This window comes from Aptenodytes forsteri, unplaced genomic scaffold, assembly GCF_000699145.1.
Source record: "Aptenodytes forsteri isolate BGI_AS27 unplaced genomic scaffold, ASM69914v1 Scaffold258, whole genome shotgun sequence".
Classification (NCBI taxonomy): domain Eukaryota; kingdom Metazoa; phylum Chordata; class Aves; order Sphenisciformes; family Spheniscidae; genus Aptenodytes; species Aptenodytes forsteri.
Window position 1 is genome coordinate 2,648,653 of NW_008795250.1, and position 11,926 is coordinate 2,660,578.

The 11,926-nt window shown below is 44.2% G+C and overlaps 1 protein-coding gene across 1 annotated transcript in view; it reads left to right on the forward strand.

Annotated features, from left to right (window-relative positions):
- Nucleotides 1–11,920, forward strand: part of ADPGK (ADP dependent glucokinase) — a 12,888-nt gene extending 968 nt beyond the window's left edge. Inside the window, exons 2-7 of the mRNA XM_009278916.2 lie at nucleotides 2,889–3,114; nucleotides 4,370–4,432; nucleotides 4,693–4,813; nucleotides 6,745–6,941; nucleotides 7,802–7,900; nucleotides 8,908–11,920. Coding sequence (XP_009277191.1) covers nucleotides 2,889–3,114; nucleotides 4,370–4,432; nucleotides 4,693–4,813; nucleotides 6,745–6,941; nucleotides 7,802–7,900; nucleotides 8,908–9,456 — 1,255 coding nt within the window. The 3' untranslated portion in view covers nucleotides 9,457–11,920. The remainder of the gene's footprint in view (nucleotides 1–2,888; nucleotides 3,115–4,369; nucleotides 4,433–4,692; nucleotides 4,814–6,744; nucleotides 6,942–7,801; nucleotides 7,901–8,907) is intronic.
- Nucleotides 11,921–11,926: the final 6 nt, after the last annotated feature.

Genomic DNA, 11,926 nt, shown 5'->3' on the forward strand with positions numbered 1-11,926 from the left:
TCCCCGAATTATTGTGAGGCTCCAAGCGGCTTTGCGAGTTACGGGGGGGGTTGGGGTCGGTGCTGCCCAGCGGAGGCCTGGGGAGAGGCCTCCGCTCCTCTCCTCCGGACGGGCAGCTGCCCGCGCTGCAGGCGGGCAGGAGGAGAGTGCGAGTTACGGGGGGGGTTGGGGTCGGTGCTGCCCAGCGGAGGCCTGGGGAGAGGCCTCCGCTCCTCTCCTCCGGACGGGCAGCTGCCCGCGCTGCAGGCGGGCAGGAGGAGAGGCTCGGCATGGAGCACGAAGGCGCCAACACGGCTGGGCACTCACTGGAGCTCCTGCCTGTTCGTTAAACCGCTCTCTTAATTTTCCAGGCCTGTAGTTTTCCAGGCAAGGGTGTTTCCCTGAGAGAGCCGCCGGCGAGTGCGGCACCTGCCCGCTGCGTTGCTGAACCAGAGGTGGACCTCGGCTGAGGGGATTAATGGTCCAGAAAACTCACGTATTGGTGATTTAAGAGTGCTGCGTGGTTCAGACCCGGTTGGCAAGCCTGTCTCTGGAGACTCTATCCCCGGCTGGCTTGCCTGTAAAACAAATTTATATACAGATAATGTCTGAGGGACTTGGAGCTGCTGGCCCGTCCCCAGGAAGGTGGCAATTGGGGAGCACAGTCCAGCAATAAATAGGTACAAGAGATAAGTTTATAAAGCGGGGAAGTGAGCGAAGCCTTCATGGTAGGGGAGGAGGACTAACCGAGTCAAGGCAGAGGTGCAAAGGACGGAGGGGAGGGAGGGGAGAAAGCAAGAGATGCTGAAGACACCTGTGCGTGCACAGGGAAATCCAACACCCTTTCTCTTCTTAAACTGGAAAGAGGGCGAGGGGAAAGTTCAGGAATATCGCATTGATCTTAAACACTGGTTTTAAGTCTGACCATTAATCTTGCCATTATATATAGCTCTTGACTAACCTTCTTTTAAATATAAGGACATGACAGGATAACTTGACTTTGACTAGAAGATTCGGCCTTCAAGTGTTGGAAGAAGTTACTCCGCCTCAATGGCTGCGTAGCCGATACAGTGTTAGTTGGAGTCTGTCTTGCTCTTGCATCACGGTTGATGCAGACTTTCTCCCGTGAATATATGACAAAATAGGTTTTCCGGTGCCTCACTTAGTCCTCTCTTTTGCCACGCCTTCACTGGAAAAGAGCCAGGTATCTTCGGTTTGTTCCTTGCTTTCTTCTCTGCTTTAAAGCAACTGCATATATATAATATATACAGACACACCAAATGCACGGGGCCTCAAAGTTCAAGAGCAAAAGCAGTTCATTAGTAGTATATCCCTGCTGTTAAGGGAGTTTATTAAAAGCATGAAGTGTGTTAGCAGAAGAATGGCAGGGAGGGAGAAGAAAGACAGTTAGAAGATGATTAGAGGTGTCTCACTTGAAAGAACTGTGACTTGGTTTATGTTCCCTTCCGTGTTTAATTAAAATATAAAATTGCTGACCTTTTGCCGCAGTGAGTTTGGGGCTAAAATGCTGCTTGAGCTTATTGTTTCTTTGGTTTTCTTTTCTCTGCTATGTGAGGGGATTTGTCTCTCTTTCGTGTATGAGATGATGCACAATACAGAGGATTTCTGAGCTGGTTACCTCGTGTACTGAAAAGCCTCAGGGTTTTTAATGTCCTTTATTTTGTTTGATGCAGCCTTCGTGTGTTGCGGCTCAAATCATGCGTGAAAGGTCACTGACGGGGAAATACTAAATGGCTGTGCGTTTCACGCTGACATGTAGGCAGGCATTGGCATTTGGAGTGTCGTGTGGATAGACACAGAGTAAGTTAGAGATCCTGCAAAAGTTTTATAGATCGTTTGGATCCCTGTCAGGGAAGCGTGGGACAGAGGAACAGAAATTGCACTTGACAGCAGTTCCAGAAGATGCTTTAGTAATTGCTGGTATCATCTCAGTAAATATTTGGTATATATTGGTATCTCTCTGAAATCAAGGAGTAGAAACAAGGGCAAGTGTTCATAAACTTTCTTCCTGGGGGCCCGGTTCCAGCCGAGAAACTTTCCTTTTGTCTAGTCTGAATTAGCCTGTGTTTCAGTTGATGTAATTGATAGGAGATGGGGACTGGAAGATTTGAGCCGCAGGTTAGACTTCACATAAAGTCTAGGTCTGCTGAAATGGTTCTTATTTCTTCCTAACTATTGCAGGATTTTTCTCCTGTTTCCACTATGTGAGAGAAGGCGGCATGCTATTTCTGGAAATTTGGGATGGTCCGTTTGAAATGGCAGTTTTCAAATATTTCAACTGACAAATTGCTCTCTTGACTTCTTGTAAACAGAACCAGCCTGTGTGGGGGGTGTTTGTGTGTGTGGCTTTGGTTATTGTCAGGAGTAGTTGAAACTCAAGAGGCTGATCTAGTAGACTTAAATACTTTCAGTTTTGTTTTTAACAGTTTCAAATTGCATGCACATTTTAAACCCGAAATATATATATATTTTTAAAAGATTCTTTATTTTAAGAATTAAAAATGCTATTCTTATTGTGCCTATTCTTTTTTTGAGCAAGCCTAAGGCAGCAAATGAAGTACAACACGTACCGCAACATACCCAACCACCTTTGGACCATGCAGCTTACTCTCTCTTGTTTTAATTCAGCAGAATGTTAGAAATCCCTCTCTCCTCTGCAGTGGTGGAGCGCCATAAAAGCATGTCAAAAGGAGAACGCTTTAGTAGAGAATTTCAGGAAATTCGAATGCCTTTGTAGTTTTCTTTTCATTTGGTTGGTTGTTTTCCCCCTTACCATGAGGGCTGTGAACAGCAAACCACTGGCTGGGAAGTGATCTCATTGTATTGTCTCGCAAGTGCCCTACGGTACGGGTGGTTTTCCCAGTACGCGTTTTCCTTCTGTCTTCTAGTGTCAACGCCTGCGTAGACGTGGTTCTGTCCGGTGTGAAGTTGTTAGAGGCGCTCGGTCTTGAACCTGGGGATGGAAAAAATCATGCAGTCTTGAACTCCAGACAGGACCTGAAAGAAGCATTCTCTCACTTCATGGAAAAAGGGGCAGCCGCCGAGCGCTTCTTCAGCGACGCCGAGTCTTTCCATCACATTGCGCGGACAGCCTCCGAGTACCCTGGCGCACAGGTATGTCTTCCACCTGAAGATAAGCTTTGAGAAGCATGTTTCTTATTTTCTGCATCGTTGGTGACTTTCGTCCTCTTGTCTAGTGAGAGTGCAAATCATTTAGGAAAGAAACTTACGGTATAGCTTGAGTGCGTTCGTGACTTTCCACGGAACTCTGCGCCTGCTGCAAATAGGAGGGCTTTGAATGGTCTGTCCCCTGCGTACTTTCCCAAAACTGAAATGTCAGTCTAAGATGCCTCTGTAAGAATACTGTTACATGGGAGCCAGATGGGGCTGATGCTGCCTGTAAAAGGCTCTAACATCTTGTAATGAGGCAGGAACTGAGGAAATAGATCCAAGCATTAGGAGTTGTAAACACTCCGATCAGCTTCAGCTACTGAACGCAGGACTTAAATTCTCTCTAGGAGTGATGAAAAGAAATAAGTATTTTTTTCTGGAGCCTCCCTTTCCAAAAGCAAAGTTTTGGTGCTCTAATTTATACTGGGTCTTCTGAATCCAGCTTGATACCTTGCTTGGCAGTTAGCTAATTTCTAAAAACTGCTTAATGCCGCCTTCTATGCGGTTCGCCAGCTGCTTTTGAAAATGAGGAAGAGCTCTAAATGCCTTTTATTGGTCAAGACTCTCCTGTGTTGACTTGTTTTCTCACCACGTTTGCTACGTCGGCTTTCTGGAATCACCTGATTATTAGCTGTATCCTTCTATAGCCTGTTTTCTGTCACCCCTGAGTGCCTGTGATCCTCATGACAATCTATATTCTTTCGTTTCAAAGCTCACATCAGGTTTTTCTTACTTGAAAGTTTGACTTTCTTACCTGAAGAAACTTTCACGGTTCTGCTCACTTCATGTGGGCGCAGGTAGCAGGTTTAACCTTGATTTCAAACTGGAGGAAGTATTGCTGCAGTTTTCAAATGACTGCTTGTCAGCCTTGCTAAAAAACCACAAGTTACCAACTGCCACAGAAAAGTTGCACAGAAGTAGGGGCTGTTTATGCTATGAATTAATTGATTTGTACAGGGTTGTGAGTTACCTGAAGGCGAATATTTAGATTTTAAAAAGTCAGAGAACACTCAACTTGTTGAGACCTCGCAGAGAATTGTAAAATTGTTTTGCCTTCGGCCCCAGAAAGCTTTATTAACTTCTGTAATGCTAGACCCTTTTCTAAAAAGCTGAAATCTCTAGCCTATACTGAGGACTAAGCATGTATAAAGCTATCAAAGCAAGGGAACACCCATACCTGCCTCTCTTTGTTTTACAGCTTTATGTGGGAGGAAATGCTGCTCTCATTGGTCAGAAGCTTGCGACAAACCCAGACCTGAAGGTATGCGTTCCAAAAATTTCATGCTTTCCACTTGTCGTTGAGGCTTAAATTACTTCCTTGTAGATTTTGGGGATCTTGCAGTTATTTCTTAGGTTACGGTGGAATGTATGATTGGCATTACAAGTTGAAAAGTGTAGCTAATTTTTTTTAAATTTAATTATTGTTTTTTAAAATCAATCGTCTAGGTGATGCTTACATGCTCTGAAATGCTGGCAAGGGACATGGCGGGGGATCCTTGATTGTTTTTTCTTGTTTTCTAGATCCTCCTTTGTGGCCCAGTTGGTCCTAAACTCCATGAACTACTTGATGACAACGTGGTTGTGCCACCTGAATCCATGCAGGAAAGCGATGAATTCCATCTTATCTTGGAGTATCAAGCAGGTACCGTGCCAAAGGCTGGATGTTAGATGGGAACCCTGAACATCACTAAGATAGTCCTGGTTTTAAAGTCGTTCTTTTTGAATCAGTTAATTCCAGAAGGACTGTAGGTTATCAGTACTGGCAGCTGTCACTGGGCTAATCCGGTAATTCCATGTGCTTCAGGGTGCTGTGGTAGGTGAACAGACATCCAAAAGTCTTTTGAAACTTTTTTCCTTTGTAATACCGTTACTGTAATACCGTGCTGCTGTCTTGCCGTCCCTTTGGTTCTGCTTGCTTGTACGCTATAACCTATAGAAACCAAGTGGACTTTTCATTTTGTTGTGGTGCATAGCCTAAGCAGACCCGATGGATCTAATTCTAAAGCTGTGTGAACACTAAAATGGTGCAGTAATTTTCTCGGAAAACAGAAAGGTACCATTTAACCGCGTGCAGATGAAATTCAGGGTAACCCTAATGTAATGGCTAAAACAACTCTGCATGTGTTTTCTTGCTGTTCTCAACCTGAATCATTCCACTGGTCCTGTCTCAATATATAGCTTCAGAAAGAGTTACGTTGGTGTGACAGAAGAGGGAGTATTTGGCAAGGAGGGAAGGCAAGAACAACCTTAATTAAACTCTTTCAACAGCAAAACTAATGTGGAGCAGCACCCAAAGCATGCACTCTGATGGACTTCTGGCTGAAACAAGGTTACTATAACTGACAAGTGCTGTTACACAGGAGCACTTGTAAAATTACACTAATCTCTAAGTAAATCTTAATTTTTCTTGCTCAGGGAAGCATCCTCATTAGATGATACATTAGTATATGATGTCTCCTTTTCTCAGCATCTCCGTTCTCAGGTGAGAACTGCCCTCCTGATGCAACTCTGGGGATCTTTGTCCTAGACAGAACTTTGCCGTAAGACTTATCTTAAGAGGAGGCAGCACAGATGGCTGTTGATGCTGTTTTAGTGGCTTTTCCATACATGCTGGTCATATTCTCCATAGTATAACCAGTATACAGTCTGGGAGAGCTGAGTGAACAAGTACGCAGGCTGGTTCTAAGGTGGAGATCCTGCCTATAATAGCCTCAAAAATGCTTGTGTCTCAAGAGCTTTCTGTTCACACTGCCCTTTGGGACCCGTGTTTATTTATTCCCTTACATTGCTTTCTGTCCAGTTACCGTAACTGGCACAAAGAAGTGCCTGCTGCCTGAACAAAGATGCGTGTACAGATGGGGAGAGCTGCCGGAGGGCTGGCCGGTTGGACTGTGGCTTGTGTAATTTGTACCCTCTCTAAGCTCGCTGTCGTTAACCCTGTTTTCTCATGGCTCAGCGTCCCAGAGATGGAACCCATTTAATTTGTGATCTTATCCAGGAATGGAGATGGAGCCCATTTAATTTGTGATCTTATCCAGGAATAAAACCGTTTACACGTACAGCACTGATGCAACTCTGTTCTGCAGATCATTTCTGGGAGCAGCGCAGTCAGGAACAGTAGGAGCCATGAGACTTTTCAAGGTGTACCTTCACGATACAGCTTGAGTCAAGCTAACAGGTGGTTGTTGCCAGAAGGGGAAGGGCTCCCCTCTCTTTGCATATCCTGCACACTCCAGATGTTTGGCTTGAGCTGGCTGTGACACTCACCTAATTGCATGATAAACTAATACAACTGATTAAAACATCACAAAGCTTGCAAAACCAACCAAACAAGTATTGAATTTTCCTTCTGATCAGCCAAGCATCTAAATGAGGCAGAGGGAGCGAGTGAAGAGAATGAATGAGAAAAAGAGCAAGACTTCTCTTGTGGCTGGCAGTAGTTGTTAATTGGGCACAGTCACACTGTGAAACCGTGCCTTCGGATTCCAGCAGGATATCCCAAAACAATCTCCAGATACGCGGTTTGATTTCCTTCTCTTCTGAGTTAACTTGCTTCTGTTTGTTTCACCCTAGGTGAAGAGTGGGGACAAGTGAGAGCACCCAGTGCCAACCGCTTTATCTTCTCCCATGACCTATCAAACGGCGCCTTAAATATGCTGGAAGTGTTTGTGTCCAGCTTGGATGAATTTCAGCCAGATCTTGTGGTACTTTCAGGACTTCACATGATGGAAGGCCAGAGCAAGGAGATGCGGCAGAGACGACTTATGGAGGTAAGATACTTCAACGCCAGCGTCTCCTTAATTTCCATTCCAACAAATGCTTTGTGGCAAAGTCTTGGTTTCCCAGGTTTGAACTTGTAATTAGGCTGTGTCTTCAGATCTCCCACAAATCTTTTCAGTATTGCATGCTAAAAGAAGAATGTGAGCTGTAGGAATGGCAAAAGTCTAATCCTCTAACATTAATGTTTCTTAGATTCAGTGGGTTGTCTAGGGGGAAAAAAGGTATGGTCTGGCTGGAGTACGTTGACATAGTTACTGGAGCTTATCTAGTGGCTAAATTACACTTTTTCTATCCCAGATGCTAAGATAATCAAGGTTTTAATCAAGACTTGCCTTCCTTAAGCAGCATCTATGTTAGATAATCCAACAGGCAGCTTTCTCATCTGAGCCCGAAGGAGCTACACCAAGTTTTCTTTTTATTTACAGATCATTGCCTGTCTTACAGCTGAGTGCCCTTCCTGATGCAATGCACCAGCCTTTTTTTTTTTTTTTTTTTTTTTTTTTTTTTTTTTTTTTTTTTTGTTCTAGGATCAGCTGTTCTACAGCTGCTTCAGATTTGTGAGGCTTCTGAATTAGTCCATTAGAAAAGTGCTGAGTTGGGTGCAGATTAGGGTTAGATACAGTTTTCCTACTCTGGGATTCCGAAAACTAGAAGTTGGTTTTATTTCTTCCCCTTAGCAGTACGTTCTGGCACTTGTCAGACATCTCATTTGGAATTGCGTTTAAATCCATGCACAAGAAGATTAAACGATGTGTATCTCTGAGTCAAAACCCCTTTGTTCTTTCTGTTTCTTAATGAGTATGTGTTTTAGGGTGGGTTGTTTTTTTTTTCTCTTCCTTTACCCCTGTAGGCTGTGGCCTCCATCTCTGATATCCCTACTGACATTCCCATACACCTGGAGTTGGCCAGTATGACTGATCAAGATTTTATGAGCAACATTATGCATCAGGTAACGAAAATGAAAGGACGTGCTCTTTTTACCAGTTTCCTTTTCTTCAGTATCACGATGCACAGACTGGTGGATGAATATAGAAATGAAAACTTAAAACGAGGGCTAACCATTTGAAGATAAATTGCGAACGTGGGTTTAATGTCTGCTGTTGCATTCGGAATGCTTCTGTTTGCTCTACTGAGCTTACCAGAGTCTCCTCTGTGCAGCGAAGGAGAACTGTAATGACTTAGCAGAGGACAGATTTGTCTTCTTTAGCTCAGAGAGAGTATTCCTTATAGAAAGGTCTCTCTGGGAAGTTTCATTTAGGAGGTATCTTACAATGCTCTCGGTTGATCATCAGACTGTTTTCAGCAAGGGGAAAGGATTTTTTGCAGATCTGCGTTTATTCAGCAACTGTATTCAGTAAAAATACCGTGCAACGCAGCTGGGCTCTATTCTCTGATACAAAGATTTTTTGCAGTCACGGGGGGAAGGTGACCCAGGAGAATACTCACAACTCCACAAATACAAGTAACTTTGGTTTAGATTTAGCAGGCCTGCAGATTTCTAGAAAAAACAGGATTTGAATTTGAGCTGAGTTTATAATTTTAAAAAACCCTCGATTTCTTTGCAGAATTTCTTTCCTGCAGATCCTGACGGTTCCTTTTTAGCTTGACGCAGCTCTAATCTCAGCATTATGAGTGTTTGATGGGGATTTGATGTTTTGTTACTCTTTAATGTCAAAGTGTGAGTCTAGAAAATGAATTGCACAAAATGAGCATGCACCCTTGGCGTGAAATGTTTTCTTGGCTAAGTAATTCTTGCAAACTTGTTGAACTGGGGAAGCTTGTGCAGTGACTTTGGCCTGCATCTCTCCAGGAAACTGGGTGCTCTCTTCTGCTGAGCACGCTGGCGACAGAGCCAGTAACACAGTATTGTAAAAGCAATACCCTGAATGAGGAAGACCAAAGTCTGATTCTCCCTCTGAAGAAAAAAAACTGTTGTTCCTGTGTTTCTGTTAGCAGGTCTTTCCCCTGGTGAACTCCATTGGGCTGAACGAACAGGAGCTGCTGTTCCTCACGCAGTCTGCCTCTGGTCCCCACGCCTCCCTTGCTTCCTGGAGCGGAGTTCCCGACGTGGGTGTAGTCAGCGACATCCTCTTCTGGATCCTGAAGGAGCACGGGAAGACAGCGGACCGGGCCTCTGATCTCACGCGGATCCACTTCCACACGCTGGCCTATCATATCCTTGTCACAGTGGATGGGTACTGGGGTAACCAGGTTGCTGCTGTGGCTGCCGGAGCCAGAGCAGCGGGGACTCAGGCCTGTGCGACCGAAACCATCGATACCAGCAAAGTCTTTCTTAAAGCTCCTTTGGAGTTTGTGACCTCCCAGATAGAAGCACCTTCCAAAATCTCTTTAAATCCAGATGAGCCAGTGGTGCATTGGCACAGAGAAGGCATCTCATTCCATTTCACTCCCGTTTTGGTGTGTAAAGACCCTGTCCGGACCGTGGGACTTGGGGATGCTATTTCAGCTGAAGGATTGCTATACTCAGAAGTGTATCCTCAATAGAAGACTAAGACCCTCCTTTTTCTCCAGTACTGTACGGTGTCTGAGGAACCATGGTGTTCTCGTTAGGATTTCAGCCAGTGGTGAAAAGGAATAGGAACAGAATCGGGGTGTGGTGTGTTTTCTGGATATAACTGAAAAAGAGCCAAAGAATAATTCCAGGTATAAACTGTCAGATACATTCCAGTCACTCGGCAGTGACTCGAACGCTTCACATTTAGGTGTGGACGTTTTAGTATTTAATGTGAAAATTGGCTTTGCTTTGTCTTAAGCATGGGGGGAGGGAAACAAATATCAAAATCCCTGTTTGGCTTAGGTTTGCCGTTTGTAACTCTGAGCGGGTCTTGTCTGTTAGTGCTGGAAAGTACGGCAGCCAGGAGAATTTCCTGCGTGTGGATCCCAGGGAGAGCACAGCAGTGCTCGGCCCTGTCTTGCCTCTGATAAATTAAAAATAAAAGGCTCTTGCGTTATCTCCTCACAGCACATTGCTACGTGGCAAGAGCAAACCTTCTGCTTGCTTGGTGTGATGATGAAATCTTTTACTGATGAAATTACCTCTCAACCTCAGTGCCCCTGGCATTGGAGGGAGCCAGGGTCCCAAAATGTGATGCGCACTGTACCTACTCCTTAAATGCACAGAGAAAACTTGACCTAAGGCTGTGTACGTTATTTTGGGTATCTGTTGTCTCTGTGACTAAAGGTATTCAACTGAGCCCTAGTAGTCTGTGCTTAGTTTTTGGGCAACTAGAAGTGAAGATAATCAGGGTTTATATTTGGGGAGACAGCTTTATTTTCTTGCCAGGTAAACCGCAAAACATTACCTGTGTTTGCTGTACACTAAATACCAAGAGTTCCAGCCAGGGGGGCTCACAGCTGGTGTTCTTTGCTAACGGTGGGTGCTTGTATCTGGTATTTTACAGAAAAGCTGTGGAGCTATTGAGACTAATTTTTTTTTGTTTGAGAACAGTTGTGCAATTTTCTTCAGTTTCCCTGCCTTCCATTCGGAAGGGTTAATTTATTAGGGAAGGTCCCTCCGGAGGCTCAAAAGCTGCAGCAGCGTTTTCCAGGTAAGCCTGAAGTGAGGAGGGCTTTTTTAGGGTTTGGGTTTGGGTTTGGGGTTTTTTTTTTCTTTGACTAGGTCATTGAGAGTTTCTTTGCTCTGGACAGCCTTTGAAATTAAAAAAATAGAACCATGTATCCTTGTTAAATAGTTTGCTTATATTTTTTCCTCTTCATAGTCGCACACTATGGATTACATAGCACCAGCATTCTTTTTTGTCTCTTTCCAGCACGGTTTTGTCTCTGTCCGCTTCCAGGAACTTCAAGCGTACATGCATAGCTTATCATACACATTTTTTTCAGTATAACTGAATTAAATGCAATCAGCATGTCTATGCAAGCCTGTCCTGTACCAGAATTTGTAGGAGGAGGTCGCTTTAGGTCAGTCTTTGCATCTGAATGGAGGGGAGGAGAGTCCGTATCACAGGCTGGAGTGATCTGTTTCAGTAACGCTGTCGTATTGCTGTCAGTGATGTTCTCCTGTTGGAAAATGCCATCGTGAATGCTCTGTAAGGATAAAAATTGACAGCAGTTGTAACTTGTACTGACGTAGCACACAATGCTGTCTGTCAACAGATATTTAACTTCTGTTTTCCTTCTGAGCAAAGTCTTCCGTGTTGTACCAGAGGAGAAATACAGTCAGTGCTATGCTTTCCTGCAGCTTATCCCATCCCGATCTTCCGTTGAGTCTCAACATTTATCCCGGTGCGGGATCTTCTTACGACTGGAAGTATTTCTATCCATATTTTTTTTTTTTTATTGTTATTGATAAATTGTAGCATGGGACTTGGAGTTCTGCTTTTAGTCTTCCTACAGAAAAAATAAAAGAAATTCTCCTTCCATCCGTCTAAAAGGTCTGAGGCCGTTAGCAGGGTTATTTTGCAACCTTTGATCATAGCCTTCTGGCACACCACCCCTGGGACCACCAAAGGGCACGCATCCTGCCAGCTGGAGAACTGATCCTTTGCTTACGCTAGGTCCCACTTTCCTGACACTGGGCCAAGCTGTGTGGATTCTTGAGTTGGAAACAAAACAAAACTACATACGCACAAGCTGTCACCAGCAACAGTCCTGCTGCTGTGTTTCACTTCTCTCTTCCAAAAACATTTGCGGGGATGCGAGGCTGATTGGACTGGCATCGCCTTATGGCCATTTAAAAATCACATAACTGCACTAACAGAACTTGTCCGAGGGTAAGTTATGCTTGGATTTAACAGCAGTGTCACAGGCCTAAATTATCGCGCCTTTTTTTTTTTTTAACTACTTTGAGAAAATAACTGCTGTAAACAAGTATGAAAAAAAGGGGTTTATTGCTTAGAATTCATCTGGGCCTAAAAGCTAAACTAATTAGTAGTATTATTATTAACTCCTCCTTCCTGCTGCTCCTGTTCTTTCTCACCAGGTAGTACTTCTT